This window comes from Lepus europaeus, chromosome 12 (assembly GCF_033115175.1).
Source record: "Lepus europaeus isolate LE1 chromosome 12, mLepTim1.pri, whole genome shotgun sequence".
Taxonomy (NCBI): Eukaryota; Metazoa; Chordata; class Mammalia; order Lagomorpha; family Leporidae; genus Lepus; species Lepus europaeus.
In genome coordinates, this window is record NC_084838.1 from 55666424 (window position 1) to 55691378 (window position 24955).

The following is a 24955-nucleotide window of genomic DNA, read 5'->3' on the forward strand; positions in this document are numbered from 1 at the left end:
CTCTGTGTAGCTCTTTCAAATAAATAAATAACCCGGTGTGCCGGCACCGCAAGGCGGAGGATTAGCCTGTTAAGCCACGGCACCGGCCGAAAGTAGATTTTTTTTAACTCAAGATATTAAAAGGACTCACTACCAACTTCAGCCTATCTCCAAAACAGGTCTCTTAACATCCCTAAGCCTTGATGGCTACTCCAAGAAGCCTAGAGGAGACCTGACAGCATCCTTCAGCTGCCATGCTACAGGTTCAAATACCTCTGCAACCACCTTTGACCCTGCCTGTTACGGCTGACAATCAAAGCAACTCCCAGAGGCAAAACAATGGGAAAGAAATGTATGTTGCTTCTCAAAACAAAAAGAAGGCAAAGAGCTGACTTAACAAATTACACAAGCAACTATCACACAAAGGGAGACAAAACTCAAATAAGACAACCAAGATCCATAATGATGAGAAAATCATGAATCAAAATGCAGCTATGAGGAAAAAGCAGTATCTTCAAAGAGTATTAAAATAAGGACAGTGATCAGATGCATTTAGTTGTGGCTAGAAAATAGTCATGCACACAACTCTAAAATGCTTCTGGATGTCAGTCTGAACTCTGTGTGTACAACTTCTCAAAGAAAAATGCTAACACAAATAGCAAAGGCTTTACCTAATGGCTTATAAAGAAGAAATCAAGGCCGGCGCCATGGCTCAACAGGCTAATCCTCTGCCTTGCGGCGCCGGCATACCGGGTTCTAGTCCCAGTCGGGGCGCCGGATTCTGTCCCGGTTGCCCCTCTTCCAGGCCAGCTCTCTGCTATGGCCCGGGAGTGCAGTGGAGGATGGCCCAAGTGCTTGGGCCCTGCACCCCAAGGGAGACCAGGATAAACACCTGGCTCCTGCCATCGGATCAGGGGATCAGCGCGGTGCGCCAGCCGCAGCGGCCATTGGAGGGTGAACCAACAGCAAAAAGGAAGACCTTTCTCTCTGTCTCTCTTTCTCACTATTCACTCTGCCTGTCAAAAAAAAAAAAAAAAAAAAAGATTTTGAAACAAACCATCAAATCTGTATCCAATCCAGCAGTCAGGAACTAACTCCTCATAAATAACAAAATTCCTCTTCCACCCTCAAGGGTAGTAAAGGAGCCATCGCAGGGACAGCTTGAAGGGTGAATGATGACACCCACCTCCTTAGCTCTGCAATGAGCAGTGCGGTGCAAGGAACCCCCAGGGTCATCAGAGAGATGTTGTTGATGGCAGGCTTGACAAATGCCAGGCACGTTGTAACCGCAGACAGGACGCAGACCACCGCCTTGAACCTGCCCCTGAAACCAAGGAAGTAAAACCAAACCCATTAGCAAAGGAGTTCTTATTTGTTTAATGCTGGCAAGGTATAGGCTGTGTCAGTCATGCACGCTGAAAATAAATTCTGCTCTAAGTACCAAGGGTCAAAAAACCATTCATGGCCGGCGCCGCGGCTCAATAGGCTAATCCTCCACCTGCGGCACCAGCACACCAGGTTCTAGTCCCGGTCGGGGCACCGGATTCTGTCCCAGTTGCCCCTATTCCAGGCCAGCTCTCTGCTGTGGCCTGGGAGTGCAGTGGAGGATGACCAAAGTCCTTGGGCCCTGCACACGCATGGGAGACCAGGAGAAGCACCCAGCTCCTGGCTTCAGATCAGCACACTGGCCGCACCAGCCATTGGAGGGTGAACCAACGGCAAAGGAAGACCTTTCTCTCTGTCTCTCTCTCTTTCTCACTATCTACTCTGCCTGTCAAAAAATAAAATAAAATAAAAATAAATTAAAAAAAGAACATTCACATTCACTGGTTCTTCTAGGAATTTATTCTTGGGAAGTTATCAGTGATTCCCAAAATATTTCATCATAAGTAACACTAGAACCAACCTAAGTCTCTGAAGGTAAGATACAGATAATCATTTTCTTAGTGTCATTTTTTTGTATTTTTTTCAGATGTTCTCTGACTGGGTTTGGGCAAATCTTTTCTGTATGGGTCAGACAGTGAGTATCTTAGGTTTTGCAGGGCCTAAGGTCTCTGCTGCAGCTACTCAACTCTGCCACAGTAGACAATAAGTAAACAAATGGGCATGGCAGTGCCAATAAAACTGGATTTGCAAAAACAGGATCCATTTGGTCCATGGTCCACAGGACGTGGCTTGCCAACCTCTATTCTAGAAAAGGAGCACATTTGACTTTTGTAAGTGAGACAGAGGCTTTGACAAGCCAAAAAGCTTCCTGACTTGAAAGGAAAAAAAAGTCCTGTGAGTATGTGTCTAGAGCATGAAACTAAAAGTTTGAGGAAAATCCTACTAGTATCTCTATTTCCTAACAAGCCACCAGTCTAGTGCACACTAAATCTGTGTTGACAAGTTTCAGACATGACCAATCTCAGAAAAACCACTGGAACTCTCCTCACACCCCTCCCAGGAGGTCATTTCCGTGGGAAGAGGCCACAGTGGCGACGTGATCCTGGACATGGCCTTCTTCTCTCTCAGGGACCCCACTTCCTTATCTATGAAACAAGGTTTGATGAGAGGGTCTCTAAGGCATCACCTATGACTGAAACTTAGCAGCACGTGACTTTCCTGAAGTTTCTGTTATTCTGCATTAGCACAGTTTACTTTGGCCAAGAGCCCTGGAACAGGTCATAGCTAGGAAACTAATTTGAATGAAATTCCATTATAAACAAATCAAGGGGCACTGAACCTTCATGATACAAATTTATCTCTTAAATAGGAAAACCATTTATCATCAAGGCACAGGAAATCATTGATCAAGCTGCCAACTGTCTGACTGGAATGAATAGGCATTGTAGCCCTGAACTTCTAGCAGAGGAAAAAATATATATGGGAAAGGATCCAGGCAGCAAATCCTCAGGAGAATTATGTTTTTCTCCTGGCCTTGGCTGGCCTTCTTCAGCTACCGGATGAAAGGCTCCCTGCTCCGGCTGAGGAGGGTAACAGCTCACAGCCATCATGCTCATGGCCCCTGGAGACCCACAATAACTCTTTCACTGGGTTTGAGGTTCTGTGACACATGCCAAGGCTATTTGACTTTTCCAATTGCAGAAAAATGTTCATAAAAGTGCATCACCTCCATGTACCCAATGACAAAGGATTCAGGCACAGGTAGGAGAAAGTAGCCCAGTGATTGAAAGCACAGGCTTTGGGGACAGGCATTTAGACCAGCATTAGGATGTCAGCCTTCTATGTCAGAGAGCCTGGATTCAGTTACTGACTAGCTTCCTGCAGAGGCACACAGTGATGGCACAAGTCGTTAGGTTCTTGTCACCTACATAGGAGCCCTGGACTAGGTTCCTCACTCTTGGCTTCACCCAAACCCAGCCTAGCTATTGCAGGTATTTGAGGAACGATTCAGTGAATGGGCATGCTCTCATCTCTCTGTCTCTCTCTGTCTCTCTGTCTCTCTCTGTCTCTCCCTTTCTAATATTATTTATTTATTTATTTATTTGAGAGGCAGAGTTACAGACAGTGAGAGGTAGAGACAGAGAGAAAGGTCTTCCTTCCGTTGGTTCACTCCCCAAATGGCTGCCACGGCCAGCGCTGCGCCGATCTGAAGCCAGGAGCCAGGAGCTTCTTCCCAGTCTCCCATGTGGGTGCAGGGGCCCAAGGACCTGGGCCATCCTCCACTGCCTGCCCAGGCCACAGCAGAGAGCTGGATTGGAGGAGGAGCAGCCATGACTAGAACCAGCGCCCATATGGGATGCCGGCGCCGCAGGTGGAGGATTAACCTACTGCGCCACGGCGCCGGCCCCTCTAATATTTTTTTAAAGCATTAGTGTTTCAGTTACCCAGATGTGAGGTCAAATTTGTCCCTACTGCTTCATAGTTGTGGGACGTTTGGCAAGTAACCTTACTCTTTAAACCTGCCCCTTGTAAAAATAAAAACACCCTGCCTCATGGTATTCCTGTAAGCACTAAAAGTGCTTAACACAGTGCCTGGTACCTGTTATGTGCTGAAAAAGTCCTCTATTACCATTATCTTTACCACATGGAGAATAAAGACTATTTCACAAGACACTACTATTATTGATATCACACTCTGGCGAGAATCTGACTGAACTTGTATTGCAGTCCCCAAAAGCTCTGCATGATGTTGCCAAATAGTTGAAAGGCAGCTAGCTTGATGAAACTTGCTTTCTTTAGGGAGGCCATCTGCAGACACCTCCCCACATCGGGTCCACAGGGTACAGAGGAATGTGCTGGCCAACAAGGACATCCTGTGAGCACGCGATTCTGCAACCAGAAGTAAACAGAAGTTGTGTAGCCAGCAGAAGCCGCCCAGCCCCACGGCTCCTACACTCACCAGAGGCCATCAATGGAAGAGAGCTGGAAACATCCAAGAGCAAAGGATCCTGACAGGCTGTTTCCTGGATTGTGATGACAGGCAAGCCCTCCCACAGTCTCGGGTCCTGTTTTGAACTTTCCAGTCTCAGACTGGAACACAAGGTTGGAGGACTCCCAGAGCACCCTCCTCCTGTATTCTCCACACCAAAATCTTAATTTTAAGAAAAATCTGGGGCTGGCACTGTGGCACAATGGGTTAACACCCTGGCCTGAAGCACCGGTATCCCATATGGCCCTGAAGCACCAGCATCCCATATGGCATATGGACACGGGTTCGAGACCCAGCTGCTCCTCTTCCAATCCAGCTCTCTGCTATGGCCTGGGAAAGCAGTAGAAGATGATCCAAGTCCTTGGGCCCCTGCACCCGCATGGGAGACCCGGAAGAAGCTCCTGGCTCCTGGCTTTGGATCGGCACAGCTCTGGCCATTGAAGCCAAGTGGGGAGTGAACCATCAGATGGAAGACCTCTCTCTCTCTCTCTCTCTCTCTCTCTCTCTCTCTGCCTCTCCTCTCTCTGTGAAACTCCAACTTTCAAGTAAACAAATAAATCTTTAAAAAAAAAAAAAAGAAAAATCTACCAACCCTATAGCATCATCAAGAGATTGTTATAATAGTTGTCATTGTTGTTATCATTAGCCATTCTTTACAACAATTGTTTTCAACCCTTTCAGACACTATGCCTCCTCATCTTTATATCAAATATTTGGCAATCCCCTTTTTACGCTTCTGAACTGAAATGAAATTCGTGGATGAATAAAAAATTCCAACAGAGTGAACCCCCAAAAACATGTCCATAGACTTTCCAGATGTCCCTCAAGAAGTAGAAATGCTCCTGGTTAAAATCCATTGCCTTAAACTACCCTTTAGGAACCAAACATAGTCTATGTAGCACAGCCAGCCCCTGACAGTCATAGCATGGCAGCATCAAGCTCTAGAAGGGGCCACAGATTGCTAGTTCAATCCTGACATTGCATAAGTAAGGCACCAAGGGCCCCAAGTGATCCAGAAAATGTGCTAGCGCTACAGGCAGATCCTAGTCTGGTTTCTTCCTACTTAGGATTAAAAAATGAAGTGGATTATAAACTGAGGGCTGTCCCTAGATTTTAAAGAGGCAAAACTCATCAAAAGCACAATAGGAAAAAGATTTTTTTTTCCAAGATTTATTTATTTACTTGAAAGGCAGAGTAACAGAAAGAGAGAGAAAGAGACTTTCCATCCATTGGTTCACACTGGAAGTGAACAGGCAGTCAGAAGCCAGGAACTTCATTCTTGTCTCCTATATGGCTGAATACCTTTAAGATGAAGGCAATTAGCCTATAATATCTCTTTGTTCTTTTTTCCACGAAAATATTAATAACCTTTAACATGAGTGTATGTCCCAAAGATTCTTGGGTCCTTATTCTGTACATACACATTATACAATGTTCCCATTTATTTCTGGTCTCATGAGGTAAATGTTCTTATTATTCCCACTTTACAGACAAGCAAAATGAAGTGTCAGAGATTTTTGGTTTTCTTTTTTTAAAGATTGTTATTCAAATCTATGTGTATGTGATAGATCCAAACTCACTTGGGCACTGTCTCTTCTCCAGAAATGTCACACTGGAACTACTCAATAGCATATGTTTAGAAACATTCCAGGGGCTGGCATTGTGGCACAGTGAGTGAAGCCACTTTCTGCAGCACCAGCAACCCAAGTTGGTGGCAGTTCGAGTTCCAGCTGCTCCACTTCCAATTCAACTCCCTGCTAACATGCCTGGGAAAGCAGTGGAGGATGGCCCAAGTGCTTGGACCCCTGCACCCGCATGGAGAGACCCCAAAGAAGTCCCTTGCCTGGCCCAACACTGACTGTTGTGGCCACTTGGTGAGTGAGCCAGCAGATGGAAGACCTCTCTCTATCTATAACTCTCTCCTCCTCCTCCCATCTCTCCCTCTCTCCCTCTCTCTGTAATTCTGCCTTTCAAATAAAATAAATAAATCTTTAAAAAACAAAAAAGAGAGAGGGAGAAACAGAGAGAGAAATCTTCCATCTCCTGCTTCACTCCCTAGATGGCCACAACAGCCAGGACTGGACCAGGCTGAAGCCAGGAGGCAGGAGCAGGCTAAGCACTTGGGCAACTTCTGCTGCTTTTCCCAGGTAATTAACAGGGAGCTGGATTGGAAGTGGAATAAGCGGGTCACAAACCAGCGCTCATAGGGGATGCCAACGTAGCAGGTGGCAGCCCATTTCACCTAAGCCCAGAAACGCTCTCCTTTTCACTTCTATGTGTCAACAGCTTTCTCTCTGGCTCATGCTCCCTTGCTCTTGCTCCCACTCTTTCTCACTCTCTTTTGCTTTCTCTCACTTTTTGATGAGTAACCTTCTTGAGTACCTGCTAAATGATATTCTGAGATAATACTATTTAATGTAAACACTGCTTTCAAGAATTCCAATTGGACTACCATTCATTTTAAGTATCCTTTTTCACCATCTCCTTTAAAAATCAATTCTTAGGGGGCTAGTGTTGTGGTAAAGTAGGTTAATCCTCCACCTGCAGTGCCGGCATCCCATATGGGTGCCAGTTCTGGTACTGGCTGCTCCTCTTCCGATCCAGCTCTCTGCTATGGCCTGGGAAAGCATTAGAAGATGGCCTAAGTCCTTGGACCCCTGCACCTGCATGGGAGACCTGGAAGAAGCTCCTGGCTCCTGGCTTTGGATGGTCCAGCTGCAACCATTGCAGCCATTTGGGTAGTGAACCAGCAGATGGAAGACCTTTCTATCTGTCTCTCTCTCTACCTCTGAAATACATAAATAAAAATAAAATCTAAAAAATCTATTCTTAATATTGAAAATTAACATGTGTCCTTGTAAAACAGCTTTGACCAATTCAGATTGAAGTTCAAAGTGGAAGTTCTCTCTTCTCTGTGGTGCCCAAGAACAACCAATGGCACTCAATGGGTGCCCTCAACCTCCCAAGCACTTCTGTGTACAAACAAAATCATAACACTTGAAAAGAGCTAGATTTATTCATTGTAAAATGAGGATATCACATGCACAATTCTATAACGCACTTTCTGCACCCAGCACTTTTCATGGATATTTTCACCCTTATCCTCAGCAAGCAGCTTCAGTCTTTAACTGCTGCATAGCTCCTGTTCCTTCTCAGAGGACCAGAGACACTGTGACAAATTCTTCTATTTTCTTGGTATTGAATTCATATTTTTAGACCATTTATACACACACACACACACACACACACAGTGTCCTACAGAGAAATATTTGGGTAATGTGTTCTGGGAACACTTGTCATCTTTATTAGGCTGCCTCTCATCTGTGCCTTCAGGTGGTTTACAAACCTCACCTAGCTCCTTGGATCAAACTCTAAAAAGCACTCCAGGTCACTGCTGTACCCTTACTAGCCTCCCTTATCATCATAGCACTTATGATACCCTAACAATGTACTATTTATCTATTGATTTGTAATCTCCCCAACTTCAATGTAAGTCCATCAGAGACTGTTACTTTATTTATTGTTATATACTGCCTAGAAAAATGTAGAATAAAAAAAAAAGTGTTCAAAAATATTCAATAGATGAATAAGCATATAATCCTAACATGATAGGAAAAAGCACTCCTTCCTGAAATTCTGGGTTGTATATTTTTATATAAAACTGGTAGAGTTTGGTTGGACCCAAAGAAATGCTCTGGCAGGAAATCAAAGGTCTTTGAACTATCCAATCTTTCTCCCTGGTGGAAGTCTTCCCACTCTTGCCCATATCAACCACAGCAGATATTTGACTTTTTGTTCCTGCTGCTATATAACTTCTTCCCCAAGCACTATTAAATTTCTCTCTTTTATCTGTCAGTGTATTTATGCTGTTGGATCCTAAAAACAATCAGTGGATACCAGACAAGTATATGATGAGCTCATCACGAGCTGAGTTCCATCACGTACTGTTTTTCTCAAGCTGTACATCATCACATCAGATACTGCACCTTGCAGTAAATGTAGAAACATTTGGCACAAGCTCACCTGTCGTTCCGAAAGATCTTTGGTAGATACCGTCTGGGGAACCACATGGCTAGGGCACACATCAGAACCCAGAGAATTGCAAGTTCATCAAGCATCTGGCCCAGGAAACTAAGAGTTGCGTGGAAGTAGACAGATCCGATTCCTAGAATCGATTACAAGCAAAAAAAAGAGATCACCACAGGAGAACAGACCCACAATTCCATACAGCGCTTAAGGAAAGCCCTTTCACCATCTGCTGTCGGCATCAGCAAATTACTCCCTCTGTCTGAAAAAAAGAAGACTGAAGGGAGAAACACTGCTCAGGCATGTAGACCTCAAGTCCAGAAAGAGGATTTTAAGTAAGGCCCAAGATCACCATGTTAATTCCTCCGGTAAACACCCTCTGTCTTTATCCACTGTGGCTTCATGGAAACAGACAGTAGATAAAAGGCAACATTTTCTCACTGTTAAAAATTCCCAACCTGCCTATGAGTGGAAATGGAAATTATACAAGTATCCCACAGAACAATAAGGGATCAAACATTTACATTTTTTCATGTAAACCCATTAGCTATCACAGTCTCATCAGAGTTCAGTTGTTTCCCATGGCTTCCTCAGACGTTCTCAGAACACTTCACTGGTACACCAGCATCAGCTATCACACAGATACGGTCTCAGAAGCAATCACATGATAACTACAGTCAGCCTTGCTGTCACTCAGAGGCCTTCTCCTGGCGTCAGGCAAGTGACAAAGCTTGCTAAGACGTCAGAGTGACTTTAGTTTACAAAACATTGTGTTCAAAGGGGACAGGAAGTGTGCAGAATCCCATTTCCTCCCTTTCAGTCCGTGTTCCCAGATGAGTCCACTTACCCACCACAACTAAAAGAGTCCAGATTAAGTAGATGCCACTGTTGAAGCATGTTGCATACTGACGAAACAAGCACATGCAGATGGGCGGTAAAATGAAAAACAAGACGTTGCTGATCTGAGGGGAAAAACGCAAAACGGGAAAATGAACGTTAAGTAAAAGGGCAAAAAAATAAAGCAACCTGTTCCAAGTGTGTCCTTTACAAACTGGGATGAATGTGGCCTATGTTTTGCTCAAGTTCTTGTGACGCTTTCTGACTGCAGATACACAACCAGAAAAACGGAACATCTCTTTAATGACCAAGCAGGGGGTGCTCCTTGTTGCCTCTTTGATAGCAGAAGCAGCTATAAAAACACTGTAGGCCGTGGGAGCTGTCAAGGCTCCTCTCTTGAGTCTCAGAACCAAGAATTCTTACTGGTTTTTTGTAAAGATTAACTATGAAGCATCCTAATTTACTCACAGCTACATTTTTAATGACAAGGTCTACACTAAATGATGGTAAAAATAATAATAATAATTTAATGAAAGGGTGAAAAGAACTAGTTGCTTTCCAGCTCCCAAGAATCTTCTGCCAGAAAAACCAGTCTTTGCTTCCGGACCCACATCAAGAGAATTCTTGGGGCTGCCGCTGTAGCGTAGTGGGTTAAGTCACGGCCTGCAGCACAGGCATCCCACATGGGTGCCAGTTCCAATCCTGGCTGCTCCACTTTCAATCCAGCTCCTTGCTAATGTGCCTGGGAAAGCAGCAGAAGATGGCCCAAGTCCTTGTGCCCCTGTGCCTACGTGGGAGACCTGGAAGAAGCTCCAGGCTCCCGGCTTCAACCTGGCCCAGACCTCGTAGTTGCAGCCATTTGGGAAGTGAACCAGCATGAACCAGCAGAAGGAAGATATTTCTCTCTCTCTTCCTCTCTCTCTCTGCTTTCAAACACAATACATAAATAAAATAAATATTTTTTAAAAAGAGAGAGAGAGGGAGGGAGAGAATTCTCCCTAGTTTCCCCTTTGGTTGTCCTGACCCTAATCCAAAGTAAAGATCAAATTTGTAGGTTCCTTCTCACCTTTAAAATGATACCGAGAGTTGGGATTTAGCTTGTGGTTATGACACCTACATCCCATATCACAGTACTTGGATTCAGTTCCTGCTAAAACAGACCTCAAGAGAAAGTGGTGATAATTCAAGTAACTGAGTTCCTGCCACCCAAGTGGGAGACCTGGCTTGAGTTTCCAGCTCCCAGCTTGAGCCCCAGCCCAGCCCTGTGGGCATCTGGGGAATGAACCAATGAATAGGATCTCTCTCTCTCTCTTTCTCTCTCTCTTTCTCACCATCTCTCTACCTCACCTCTCTAATAAATTTTAAAAATGTTTTAAAGTAATGAATTAAATATATTTTATTTTGCAGTTTCTGTGGATGTAAGCCTCTGTTATATCTCCAGTGGCCATTCAGCACTTAAAAAAATTTATTATTAAGGGATGGGGCTGGCACTGTGGCATAGCAGATAAAGCCGCTGCCTGCAATGCTGGCATTCCATAAGGGCACCAGATCAAGTCCTGGCTGCTCCACTTCCGATTCAGCTCTCTGCTAAGGCCTGGAAAAGTGGTGGAAGATGGCCCCAGTGCTTGGGCCCCTGTACCTGTGTGGGAGACCTGGAGGAAGCTCCTGGCTCCTGGCTTTGGATCGGTGTGACTCCGGCCTTTGTGGCCATCTGGGGAGTGAACCAGAAGATGGAAGACTTTCTCTCTGCCTCTGCCTCTCTATAACTGCCTTTCAAATAAAATAAATAAATCTTTAAAAAAAAAACTCATTAAGGGGCCAGCACTGTGGTGTAGTGGCTGAGGCTGCCACCTGCTGTGCTGGCATCCCACATGGTCTCCGGTTTGAGTCCTGGCTGCTCCATTTCCGATCCAGCTCTCTGCTATGGCCTGGGAAGGCAGTGGAGGATGGGTCAAGTGCTTGGACCTCTGCACCTGCATGGGAGAAGGGAGGAAGCTCCTGGCTCCTGACTGAATCGCACAGTTCCAGCTGTTGTAGCCATCTGGGGAGTGAATCAGTGGATGGAAGACCTCTCTCTCTCTCTGCCTCTGCCTCTCTATATCTCTGCCTTTTAAATATAAATAAAAATCTTTTTTAAAAATTAATATATCTCATTTAATGCAAAATATTAAAAAACATTGTCATTCAAATAAGTAATCACTATCAAAATATCACTACTGAGATATTCGACATCCTACCATTCATACCAAGGCTTTGAGATTCAGCATAAATTTCACACATATAGGAGGAACTCTAGAAGCACCTTCCTACTTGGGCCATCCTCCACTGCACTCCCTGGCCACAGCAGAGAGCTGGCCTGGAAGAGGGGCAACCGGGACAGAATCCGGCGCCCCAACTGGGACTAGAACCCGGTGTGCCGGCGCCGCAAGGTGGAGGATTAGCCTAGAGAGCTGCAGCGCTGGCGCGCACCTTCCTACTTTTTAAAAATTTATTTTTTGGGGGGCCAGTGCTGTGGTGCAGCAGGTTAAAGCCATGGGCTGCAGCACTGGCATCCCATCTGGGCACCAGTTTGAGTCCTGGCTGTTCCAATTCCAATCCAGAGTACAGATCATAATGAGCCTGGGAAAGCAGTGGAGAATGACCCAAGTCCTTGGGCCCCTGCATATACTTTGGGAGACCCGGATGAAGCTCTTGGTTCCTGGCTCCAGATTGGCCCAGCTCCAGCCATTTGGGGAATGAAGCAGCAGATATAAGATTTCTCTCTCTTTGTCTCTCCTTCTCCTATAACTCTGCCTTTCGAGTAAATAAATAAATCTTTTTAAAAAATCATTTGATTTTGGTTATTTTTAACATTTCTTGAATTTTTTTAATTGAGGTAAAACTCATAGAACATAAAACAAGCCATTTAAAGTACACAGCTTAGTGGCACTTAGTGTATTCATAATGTACAGCAATCATTTCTATCTAGTTTCAAAATGTTATCATCACCCCAAACAGAAACCTTTTTCCCATTAAGCAATGGATTCCCATTTGTCCCTCCTCCAGTCCTCGGCAAGCACCAATCTGCTTTTTGTCCCTATGACTACCTATTCTGGATATTTCACAAGTGGAATCACGCCTAAAGTGACCTTTTGTGTCTGGCTTCTTTCACCTAGCATAATTTTTTTTAAATAAACAACTTTTTTCCTTCTTAAGCTTTATTTTTTATTTATTTATTTTCATGTTATTTGAATCGCAAAAGGCAAACAGGGATCTTCTAAACTCTGGTTCACTCTCCAAATACCAGCAACAGCTGGGGCTGTGCCAGGCAAAAGCCAGGAGCACACGGCCCCATCCAGGTCTCTCCTGTGTATGGCAGGGACTCAAGAACGTGAGTCACCACCTGTTGCCTCCCCACCTGCACATCAGCAGGAAGCAGAACTGGAAGCAAAGCAGGACTCAAACTGAGGCACTTGGACAGGGGATGCAGACATCCGAACCACTCAGCCAAATGACCTGCCCAGCATGGTTCTGGGGAACCCATGCCGTAACATGTACCAATACTAATGCCTTTGTACGGTTGAGCAATGTTCCATTTCACAAGTATACTATATTTTGTGTTTAAAATATAGTATACTCTTCATCCATTAATGGTTGCTGGGTGATAGGGTAATTCTGTTTTACTTATAGAGGAACCACCAAACTGTTTTCCACCAAGGCAGTTTTTACATTCTCACCAGCGATATTCTCTACAACCTCGTATTTTGTGTTCTCTCTCTCTCTCTCTCTCTCTCTCCCTCTCTGGTTTTGAAACTAAAACCATCTTAGAAAGTGGGAGGTGGGAAGGCCACTCAGCTTCTCACGTCTGATCTCGAATTTTGGAGTGAGGACAGGACAGCGCATGCAGAGGAAATGCACAGCATCGGAAAACAACAGCTAAGTCTAAATGAGCAACACGCACAGGGAGAGAATGATGGCCACGAGAAAAGGCTGCAAAAAAGAACATCAAAAGTAGTCGGTGAGGTAGTAGATAAAAATCTGGAAAGTGCTGGTCACCCATGCTGGACGGTACTAGAGGAGGCCTCAACGGAACCATGAGAGTGGAAGCCTGAACTGAACTCAAGTAGGAAGGACAGAAGGGCTTTCCCAGACCTAAGCTAAGGACTCACTGACACACAAATGAATACAACATCTCAGCAAATCCTAGAACTTGAGGTAGAACACAGGCAAGGATTGGCAACCTCAATGGCCAAAACCCTGCCACTCCCAGCCTGCCTCTGTCATCATCTGGGGACAAGACTTAGGAGTGACATAATTTTTAGAAAGGAAAGAAAAATAGAGTGTGAGATAAATAAGAAAGGAGAACAAGATCCTTTGTCAGGGAGGGATGGAGGCAGGGCTGCTGCCTTGGCTTAAAATCCAGGACTGAAATCCCTAGTGGGGAGGCACCAGTCTGGACAAAAAGGTGTCTTTTTCCCATTGGTCCACTCTGATGTGATCTTTCTCTCTCTCCCACACAGGAGCACCATAAGCTACTGGTGACCTTGGAAGAGGATACAGATAAAATGTTTGAGATGTCCCAGGTATTATTTAGTCTCTAATCTTGGAAATGGCTGATTCTCATTTACCAAGAAAAAAAGGAGGAATAAGGACAAGGGTCTCCGTACCTTCGTGAACCACAGGCTTCTGTTTATTGTTATGATTACAGCCTTTAACTTGCATGGAATCATTTAAAAGCTCAGACATCCATAAGAGTTAAACGAAGGACCTTCAAAATCATCCCTTGTTTTATAAGGTCATAGAGTTAAGAGCCCAGAAGAGCTCCAAGGCTGTCCAAAGTGACAGAGGCAGTTACCCAGAGACTGGGCAGCTGGCTGGGCTGCCTCATTCTTCCATTACCCCAAACTGATCTCCAACCTGCACAAGCACAGTCTGACCTTGGCGTAACTCAACCACAGGTGCCTAAAAATTGTGCATTCCACCAGAAACTGTGTACATATGATTTAAAACTCAAAGGCTTTCCTTTTTTTAAACATAGAAATAGAAAAAAGAGCAAGAAAACAAGGAAAGGGGAGAGATAAAGGGAGAGCCCCAAGCTGAAAAAGGAGAAGAAAAATGGAATTGTTACACCATAGGTGACTTAAAACCTGATCTTTGTCCCTCCATTTACATAAATGTGCTTTCCTTGTAAAAAAAGGAATACATTACAAAGTTAGTCTCCTTTCTACCCTCCTCCCAAGAAAGAACTACTGCTCTAGATTCTCAGTCTCCAAATCATTTTCTTTCCATTTACATGAATATGACATATATGAGGGATAATTCATAGAAAACGTGCATTATGAAAAATTATGCATGGATTTCAAAGTTTTTGTACCAAAATAAATTTTTTTAAAGATTTACTTATTTATATGAAAGGCACAGTTACAAGGGGGGGGGGGGTGGATAGAGACAGAGAGAGATCTTTCATCCGTTGGCTCACTCTACAAATGGCTGCAATGGCCAGAGCTGGGGCAATCCGAAGCCAGGAGCCAGGAGCTTCTTCTGGGTCTCCCACTTGGTGCAGGGGGCCAAGGATTTGGACCATCTTTCCCTGCTTTCCCAGATGTATTAGCAGAGAGCTGGATGGGAAGTGGGGCAGCCAGGACTCCAACTAATGCCCTTATAGGATATCAGTGTCATAGGTAGTGGCTTTACCCGCTACACCACAAGCAAGCCCCAAATTTCCCTTAATTCCACTTTTGAAAGTCACCTTTAATAAAATAAATCTTTAAAAAAAAAAAAAAAAGGGAGGAGGAGGCCAACACTGTGGTGAGGTGGGTTAAAGCCCCAGCCTGCAGCACCAGCATCCCTTATGGGTGCCACTTCAAGTCCCAGCTGCTCCACTTCCGATCCAGCTCCCTGCTGATGCACCTGGAAAGGCAGTGGAGGATGACCCAAGTCCCTGGGCCCCTGCACCCACGTGGGAGACCTAGAGGAAGCTCCTGACTCCTAGCTTTGGATCAGCTCATCTCCACCTGTTGTGGTACCTCTCTCTAACCGTGTCTTTCAAATGAATAAAATAAATCTTAAAAAAAAAAAAAAAAAGAAAGTCCCCTTATATCACACACTACAACATTATCATTCTGCAGCTTCCTTTTCTCATTCAATCATATGTCTTGCAAACCTTTTCACATAGATTTAGCTCACATGCTATAAGTGCTATGGATGGTAGCATTTACTTATCCATTATCCAGTGGAAGGAGTACTAATTTATCATTCCACATATAATGTGGAGAAATTACAATGAATTTTTATTTTTACCATTAAATCCTCTCAATCTCCCTTGCTTCAGCTAAGTGCAATTAGCTACTGCTAAGCTGTCTCCCAAATGGCTCCTTCGATTTACCAGTATGTTACCATCAGCAATATATATATTAAACACTTTTTAAATGTATTTATGGGGCAGGTGTGTGGCACATCAGTTAGGCCGCTGCCTGTGACACCAGTAGCCTATACGGGCACTGGTTTGAATATCAGCTGCTCCATTTCCAATCCAGCTTCCTGCTAATGTTCCTGGGAAAGCAGTGGAAGATGGCACAAGAACTTGGGCCCCTGCCACCCATGTGGGAGACCTGGATGGAGTTCCAGGCTCTTGGCTTAAGCCTGGCCCAGCCTTGGCCATTGCAGCCATTTGGGGAGTGAACCAGATCATGGAAAATATCTCTCTCTCTGCTCTGTGACTCTTCCTTTCAAATAAGTAAATAAATCTTTTAAAAAAAATGTATTTACATAGTATTGATAAAGACATGAAGTTATTACACCTGCAGTAAAAGTAGGATACTTCAAGCATTGTTTTTAAGTCCACATGTTAGATGCACCAGTTCAGGGCCGGCGCAGTGGCTCACTTGGTTAATCCTCCACCTGCGGTGCCGGCATCCCATATGGGTGCCGGGTTCTAGTCCTGGTTGCTCCTCTTCCAGTCCAGCTCTCGGCTGTGGCCCAGGAAGGCAGTGGAGGATGGCCCAGGTACTTGGGCCCTGCACCCGCATGGGAGACCAGGAAGAAGCACCTGGCTCCTGGCTTCGGATTGGCATAGCACTGGCCGTAATGGCCATTTGGGGGTGAACCAACGGAAGGAAGACCTATCTCTCTGTCTCTCTCTCTCTCACTGTCTAACTCTATATGTAAAAAAAAAAAAAAAAAAAGCAGCACCAGTTCAAAGCACTATTTTGACATATGCTCCTAAAAATCCCTGAGAGCAAGTTATTGCTTCTGCATAGCTCATCAACCAAGGCCTGGTCTCCACCACGTTTTTTAAAAGCATCAACATAGAGAAAGGAAAGATCTAATTAAAGGGAGACTCTCCTAAGGCAAAAAGAGGAAGGAACAAAAAGCAAATGAATGAGGGCCATCGCTGAGGCGCAGCGGATTAAAGCCCTGGCCTGAAGCACCGGCATCCCATACATGCGCCGGTTCTGGTCCCGGCTGCTCCACTTCTGATCCAGCTCTCTGCAATGGCTTGGGAAAGCAGTAGAAGATGGCCCAAGCCCTTGGTCCCCTGCACCCACGTGGGAGACCCAGAGGAAGTTCCTGGCTCCTGGCTTCAAATTGGTGCAGCTCCAGCCATTGTGGCCAATTGGGGAGTGAACTATCGGATGGAAGACCTCTCTCTCTCTGTCTCTACCTCTCTCTGTAACTCTATCTTTCAAATAAATAAAAGAAATCTTAAAAAAAAAAAAAAAAGATAGACTCAAAAGCTACATCTCTGACAAATGCAACTGGTTGGGGGGTGGTCACTGAAGTTGCACAATCATCCAGCAGAGGGATGTTTTTTAAGGCCTTCTGTTGAATTATCCTTGGAAGAATCAGTTTGCTTAATGCCTGTAGGGTTGTTGTTGTTGTTTAATCAAAAGCAAACCACAATTCCAAAAATGTATTAATTATTTCCTTTGGAAATTCTTCATCCTACGAATTCCTATGTAATATTTGCTCCAAAATAATCTCACAAAGACACTGCAATCTCACCCTGATGCATCTGAACATGCACTCTCCCAGCAAGACGTTGAAAACTGACAGAACAGACTGCGAACTTCCTCAGCAGTAGGCTCAGAGACAGACAAGAACCTTTTGGTAGACCGGGTATGTTTTAAAGGGAAGCTGATCCCTAACTCTTCATTCCAGTGGTACATTCTCACTTCTGAGGTGACCAACTGTCCTGCTTGACCTGGGACTGAACGGGCTCTCCAAGTGTGGGACTTTGTTTTAAAATCAGAAAAGTCTCAGATAAAAGCCCAGAAAAAGATAGGTCACTCAGAAGCCTGGCAAACGCCCCCACCCCTTGCCCATAGTGCACTGACCCCATGCAGAGTTCCTGTACACACCACTATTTGGCCCTGAACACCCCAATGACTCACACAGACCTAGCCTCTGTGACAAGCACATAGTAACTGCCCAGTAAATACTCACATAGATTCAACCCTACAAATAGTGGGACATGGACTTTGTCATATAAAGAGAGCTCTACTTTCCTCAATCTTTTTTTTTTTTTTAAGTCTTTATTATATTTGAAAAGCAGATGCCGGCGCCATGGCTCAACAGGCGGCGCCGGCACACCGGGTTCTATCCCGGTTGCCCCTCTTCCAGGCCAGCTCTCTGCTATGGCCCGGGAAGGCAGTAGAGGATGGCTCAAGTCTTTGGGCCCTGCACCCGCATGGGAGACCAGGAGAAGCACCTGACTCCTGGCTTCGGATCAGCGAGATGCGCTGGCCGCAGCTGCCATTGGAGGGTGAACCAACGGCAAAAAAAGGAAGACCTTTCTCTCTGTCTCTCTCTCTCACTATCCACTCTGCCTGTCAAAAAAAAAAAAAAAAAAAGCAGAGACAGAGCCAAATCTTCCACTCACTGATTTACTCCCCAAAATGCCTGCAATAGGTGTGGCTGGTCTAGACCAAAGCCAGGAGCCCAGAACTCCATCTGGGGCTAGACCCCACATGAGTGGCTCCTACTTGAACCATCGCTGCTACTTCCCAGGGGTGTGCATTAGCAGGAAGCTGGAATTAAAAGCACAGCCAGGACTGAAACCAGGCACTCCAAGCAGCCTCTTAACGGATACACCAAACGTCCTGCCATCATTTTCCTTGTCTTGACTGGAGGCAGAGGTAACAGATCATGAACTGATTTTACACGTATGTTTTACTTCAAGACTCTTTTCACCACCAGTTTATTTCTTTCTGCTCCCATGAGCCACTCATCACACAGAGTCCCCAAAGGGCAAGTCTGGTGGTTAAAAGGCAGACCCTAGCTCCAGAGCTGTTACGTCTATGTGGCTGGGACCTCAAAATGTGAAACATAAAAAGGAACACAATTCAATGAAACTTGTATGTAAAAAGAAACAGTACAAAATGTGCAGAAGTAAAAGGCTGTGAAAGGAAATGACATGTTCTTGGAAGAGATATTTGGAGTTGGCTGAAGCAAAGAATGATGACAAGATTTGCAGCAACAGAGATTTGCAAAGCTCAAAAGCAAAATGCTCTGTACACCCAAACATTGTCTGTGGTAGTTAAATCAGTGTACTCTCCTTGGTGGGCCATTTAGCAATACTTACCAGCATTTGAACTGAACACTGTCCTGACGTAGCAATCCCCCTTCTCCAGTTAGCACGTGCAAAAGCACACCCAGATACATGGATGAGGACATTCATTGCATCTCCATTCAGAAACCAAAATGTAAACCAGAGGTACTGCTGCAAACATCCATCAATAAGGGATTGACTGGGCAGATAAGGTATGGCCAATCCACTACACGGAGTACTGTATAGACATTGTGAAAAGGAAGGCAGGTCTGTACGAGCCAATATAGGACTACCTCCAAAACATTACGTGAAAAGAGCACAGTGCAGAAGGATTTGTATAGTAGTATCTCAGCTGATTGAAAAAAATCTTCAAGTGTGTTGTGTATGTACTATACACAATTATTACATATGCACACACAAATATATATGCTCTTTATATGCCTAGAAAATGTCTAGAAAGATACAGAAAAAAAGGATATTTTTCACTTTATAACTACCATAATCTGAATTTTTTTAACCAGGATTGTGCTATTACCTGAAACAAACAACAATAACAAAAAGCTAAACAAATTTTTTTTCATAGCAAACATCACGAGTTTTATCCTATAAACAAAATTACCCCAGTAAAGTAGTTGTAAGCTAAAGAATGACTAAATAAGAAATACCTACACTATGCCAAACAAGTAAACCAAAGGTAGTTAGTAGTGCTGTGTGTTCAAGAGAACTATCTTGGTAGAGTCCAATGGACCAAGTTCTAACTCACGTTCTGCCATTTTCTTGACCTCAGCGAGATATAAAAACCACCTAAGTCCCAATTTCCTCCTTTAGCAAACGGACATAATAAACAGCAGCCACTGCCTGCATGAACACAAAGTACCCAGCACATCTGCAACTCTCAACAATGAAGGGCAGCCGGAAGTAACTGAAGTTGCAGTAGTGATGTGCTCCCCCGAGATCCAGTAAGAAGGCTCTAGATCACTTTCCCTGTCACCTCTTGATCTAACATGGTCAATTCCTTTTACTTTCTCTTAAAATTGATATTATCAGTTTCTTATATCATGGATAATTTGTCCTGATGCCTTGTTATACGATTGAAGGAGATTTTATCACCCGCTTCCTTAATAAAGGAGCAACAGAAACACTGGCACATCCTGTGATAAGCTTCAGAAGATAAGCAAGGCCATGGGAACAGAGAGGAGGAAATTTGCCAAATTCTTTGGATCCACATTCAACAAAGTAAGGCCACCAACTACTTCCCTGAGACCTCCAGCTCTCAGTGTGGTCAGAGCAAACTCTGTGGTTTACCAGTACTCCCAGGAGCAAGGTTGTCCGGGCCAGCCAGGCTCTGAGCACAAACACTGCAGCTGAAGACCAGCCGTTCATTTCTGAAAAAGACTTGGCACTTACTATATAATAGCTCCACTGGGAGTGGATTAAAACTAAAGACAAGACAAATTCTTCCCCTCCAACAGCTCCCGGGCTTTTCACGGCAGGCTGACAGCCGCTACAGGCTAGCTCTTTTTGGCCCAAATAACGAGGCTGATCCTCCCGGAGGGTCTCAGACTCCACAGAGAAGTACCTTGCTGAGTGGGTAAGAACCTGTCACCAAGCTGTCATCTCTTCTTTAACTCTGGTGAAATCCTTAGTATCTCATGGCCTCTACCATTTACAAATGGAGAAACTGAGGTACTGCTGGTGCTTCTCCTTGCTGCAAGTACCCAGCCCTGCTCCAGCCCTCTGTGTACACCTGTCTACCTAATAGCACGCTCTCTGAGGCTGCACACTGGGTCAAGCATGGCCAGTTCCACTAACTGCATCTTTCACGGCCTCCACAGACTCCAGAGGGCCAGCTTTTCTTGAGGAACTAACCTGATCATAAAACAGAAGCGGGTGGGTCTCCATGGATTTCTGAGAGAAAGGAGGGTCAAGACCACTGGGTGGTGATCCTGGCCTTGCCAGGAACGTGGGCCTGACAGACTCCTCCTCTGGGGCCCCGTTTTCTCATTGAATGAACAAAAGAATGGGAAGTATATGATCTGAGATTCTTCTAGACAACAAGTACCTGACTCCTTCCAAAGACCTCCTCCGCAAATCCAAGGGGGAAAATCCTAAGTAACAGCCTCAAATTCATAATGACGCAAACCAGAAGTTCCTGTTTTCCGTGTTTGGGCAGTGAAAAGATAAGCCACAGAAATGACCCAGCAAAGTCTACACTGGGTTCCAGAACTGTGAGTTACCCGCACAGGGAGGAGAGGCATTTCCTCTTCCCAAAGCAACTTTACCCTCCCATAAAGACTGAAAACACGCAGGATTCCGCAGCAGGGAAGTTTCTGCTTGCCAGTTTCTAAGGACCTGGGCAAGCCCAGAAAACCCGCGCGTTATCACTCCCAAGCTTTCCTCCCGTTCAGTCCCGCAGATTTAAGACTGAGAGAAAACACAGCCTTGGGGAGATAGACTTTGGGGCTGATGGGAGATGAGAAAACAAAGGTAAGAAAAAAAAGGACTAGCAGTAATGAACTTGATTCTGGACAAACAGAACTCCATGACTACTTCGGTATCTTTGGGGTGGGCAAATCAGCCTAGTGTGAGCGAGCCCCGCCCCTGCGACCTGCCAGGGACTTCCCAGTTCCCCACACTCCCAGAGCAGGTATTCAGGGCAAAAACGCACAATGCGCCCCAAGTGCGTCACGCCAAAGACATCCCAGAGGAGGAAGGGAGTTGTCCCGGCTGGTCTACCACCCCCAACGGACCCTTGCTGGGAAGGTAATGCTTACAAGGACCCCGGGCTTCCGAACGGGTAGGGACCAAACAAGACAATAGGGCCATCAAGAAGGAATTGACAGGAGGAGGAGGATGAGCGCAAAGGTCCAAAATAGAGACAGCAGAGGGCCGATGGAGAAAAAGACAGCGCGCAAAGGAGGGGCGTGGATCGACTCTAGCCCTGGAGAGAGAATGACCCACGTACACGCAAAGACCCACGTCCCGCTTCCAAGCGCCGCGACGCACGGGGACAGCCCCTCCCGGCGGCCCGCCTGCCATCCCCGCTCCCGCGACCCGCACCGTGTTGTAGAACTCGGCGATGGCAGGCACGATGGTGTAGTTGTCCTCGCACCAGTCCACCTCCGAGCTGCCAGCCCGCAGCTGGTCCCACCAGTGCGGGGCGCCCATGGCCGCTCTGGGGCATTGGAGCAGCTGCTCCTGCAAGTGAGAAGAGCCCAGAGCTGCAGGCAGCGGCAACCCGCGGCTGCGGCGGCTTTATGCAGTACGCGCCGGCCTCCGGATGTGGCGCCTCCCCCGCCAGCCTGCCTGCCCGCGCTCCGCCCCGCCTGCTGGACGTGACCCGCCCGCGGACCCCTCCCCGGCTCCGCCCCCAAGGGAGCCACGCCCACCCTGGGGGCAGGATCCACAAGGGAGGAGAGGCCGGGGAGTTCGAGGAGGCGGGGACCGGGCTCTCCCAGACCCCCCAGCAAAGGCCGTGGGACCTGCCCTCGCTTACCTCCAGGCGCCCCCCAGATTGTGCAAAGAAAACCAGAGCCCTCTCTGGGAAAAATTTAAAGTAAGAAAAAACCCAGGAGGACCCAGACTCCTTTGGAGGTTGCAGCGATAGGGCTTTGCCAAACGTGGGACGCGAGTGTTCAAGCCATAGAAATACCTTGGGTTCGTCCGAGGCGGGGAGGGGACTGCTTGACCCAACACGACACTTCCCCGCTGCAGTCGCTGGGGTTAGGAAGACCTGGGATGCGAGGGCAAGCTCAGCGACCTCCTTCTCCCTCTCATCCCCTCACAAAGTCTGGACCACCCGCTCCCCACGGGTGTGATTTCGAGACCATTCCTATCCTCAGTGCCCCTAGACTCGCGTTAGGCTTTCATCTAGTCTTCGATGTAGGAGCTTAGTCATGGAGTCAAACTTCAGCCACCCTGCAGAGAATGGATGCAGTGTGGCAGGTGAGACAGCTCCAAGATATCCAAAGTGCAAGAGATCATGACACATGTAAAGCATCTCCTTGGCAGTGGCAGAAGAGGCCTGGGGCAGTCATCCGTGCTGACTGTCCTTAGGATATCCTTGCTCAGGCTCAAGGGGTACGCACCTTTCTGGGGGTCCACAAGGCCAAAACTCTTTTCCTGTTAACAATGTAAATTTATGTGCCAGTGTACATCAGTTTTCCAGCGGCTATGTGACAGCAAATGTAACAGCTGATGGAATATGTGCTTGTGTATACTTCAGCATTTAAAAATCTCACTTTAAATTTCTTCTTTTTTAAAAGATTTATTTGTTTATTTGAAAGGCAGAGTTACAGAGAGGCAGAGGGTGTGTGTGTGTGTGTGTGAGAGAGAGAGAGAGAGAGAGAGAGATAGGTTTTCCATCAGTTGGTTCACTCCCCCAGATGGCCACAACAGCTGGAGCTGTGCCGATCCAAAGCCAGGAGCTTCTTCCAGGTTTCCCACGCGGGTGCAGGGGCCCAAGCACTCGGGCCATCTTCTACTGCTTTCCCAAGACATAGCAGAGAGCTGGATCGGAAATGAAGCAGCCAGGACTTGAACTGGCACCCATATGGGATGCCAGCACTGCAGGTGGAGGCTTTACCAGCTACGCCCCACCACTGGCCTCTAAATTTCTTCTTTTTAAGACTTATTTGAAAGGCAGAGTGGCAGAGAGAGGGAGACATGGAGAGAATCTTCCTCTGCTGGTTCACTCCCTAAATGGTTACAACAGCTGAGGCTGGACCAGGCTGAAGCCAGCAACCTGGAACGCCATCCACATCTTCCACGTGGGTGGCAGGAGTCCAGGTACCTGAGCCATCATCTGTTGCTTTCCCAGATGCATTAGCAGGGAGCTGGATAGAACGCAGAGCAGCAGGGACTCTAACCAGGGCTCTGATATAGGATGCTATCGTTGCAGTATACCACTTGATCCGCTGCTCCCCAATGCCAGCCCCTACTTTAAATTTTTATCATGGTAAATATTGATAACACCTCAAAAACAAAAGTTATTTAGGATCCTCAATAATTTCCTGAAGTACAAAGGAAGTCTTCAGACCAAAAAGGTTGACAGCTGCAGTTTAAAAGATATTCTCAATTAAACTAGTTATGTTTTTTCATCAGTTAGAATTTTAAGCCAGCGCTGTGGCTCAACAGGCTAATCCTCCGCCTTGCGGCGTTGGCACACCGGGTTCTTTTTTTTTTTTAGACAGGCAGAGTGGACAGTGAGAGAGAGAGAGACAGACTGAAAGGTCTTCCTTTGCCGTTGGTTCACCCTCCAATGGCCGCTGCGGCTAGCGCGCTGCGGCCAGCGCACCGCGCTGATCCGATGGCAGGAGCCAGGTGCTTCTCCTGGTCTCCCATGGGGTGCAGGGCCCAAGGACTTGGGCCATCCTCCTCTGCACTCCCTGGCCACAGCAGAGAGCTGGCCTGGAAGAGGGGCAACCGGGACAGAATCCGGAGCCCCGACCGGGACTAGAACCCGGTGTGCCGGCGCCACAAGGCGGAGGATTAGCCTGTTGAGCCACGGCGCCGGCCAACACACCGGGTTCTAATCCCGGTCGGGGCGCCGGATTCTATCCCAGCTGCCCCTCTTCCAGGCCAGCTCTCTGCTATGGCCCGGGAGTGCAGTGGAGGATGGCCCAAGTGCTTGGGCCCTGCACCCCATGGGAGACCAGGAGGGAGCACCTGGCTGCTGCTTTCGGATCAGCGCCATGCGCCGGCCGCAGCGGCCATTGGAGGGTGAACCAATGGCAAAGGAAGACCTTTCTCTCTGTCTCTCTCTCTCTCTAACTGTCCACTCTGCCTGTCAAAAAAAAATGCATGTTTTTATTATTTTCTTTAATATTTATTTATTTATTTGAAAAGCATAGTTATGGAGAAGGAGGGAGAGAGAGAGAGAGAGAGAGAGAGAGAGAGAGAGAGAATCGTTCTTCCATCCGCTGGTTCACTCACCAAATAGCCTCAGTTGTTGTAAAGCCAGGAGCTTGGAACTCTGAGTCTCCCACATGAATGACTGGGGTCGAAATATTGAACCATCTTCTACTGCCTTCCCAGATGTATCATTAGGAAGCTGGATCAGAAGTGGAGCAGGGGCTGGCACTGTGGCATAGTGGGTAAAGCTGCCACCTGCAGTGCTGGTTCTTGTTCTTGTTCTTGTTCAAGACCCGGCTGCTCCTCTTCCAATCCAGCTTACTGCTATGGCCTGGGAAAGCAGTGGAAGATGGCCC

The 24955-nt window shown here is 46.4% G+C and overlaps 1 protein-coding gene across 1 annotated transcript in view; it reads right to left on the bottom strand.

Moving 5' to 3' along the window:
* Positions 1-21955, bottom strand: part of ACER2 (alkaline ceramidase 2) — a 40091-nt gene extending 18136 nt beyond the window's left edge. The window contains exons 1-4 of the mRNA XM_062208144.1: positions 21807-21955; positions 9228-9342; positions 8378-8519; positions 1166-1303 (exon numbers count right to left, since the gene is read on the bottom strand). Coding sequence (XP_062064128.1) covers positions 1166-1303; positions 8378-8519; positions 9228-9342; positions 21807-21914 — 503 coding nt within the window. The 5' untranslated portion in view covers positions 21915-21955. The remainder of the gene's footprint in view (positions 1-1165; positions 1304-8377; positions 8520-9227; positions 9343-21806) is intronic.
* Between the last annotated feature and the right edge of the window lie 3000 nt (positions 21956-24955).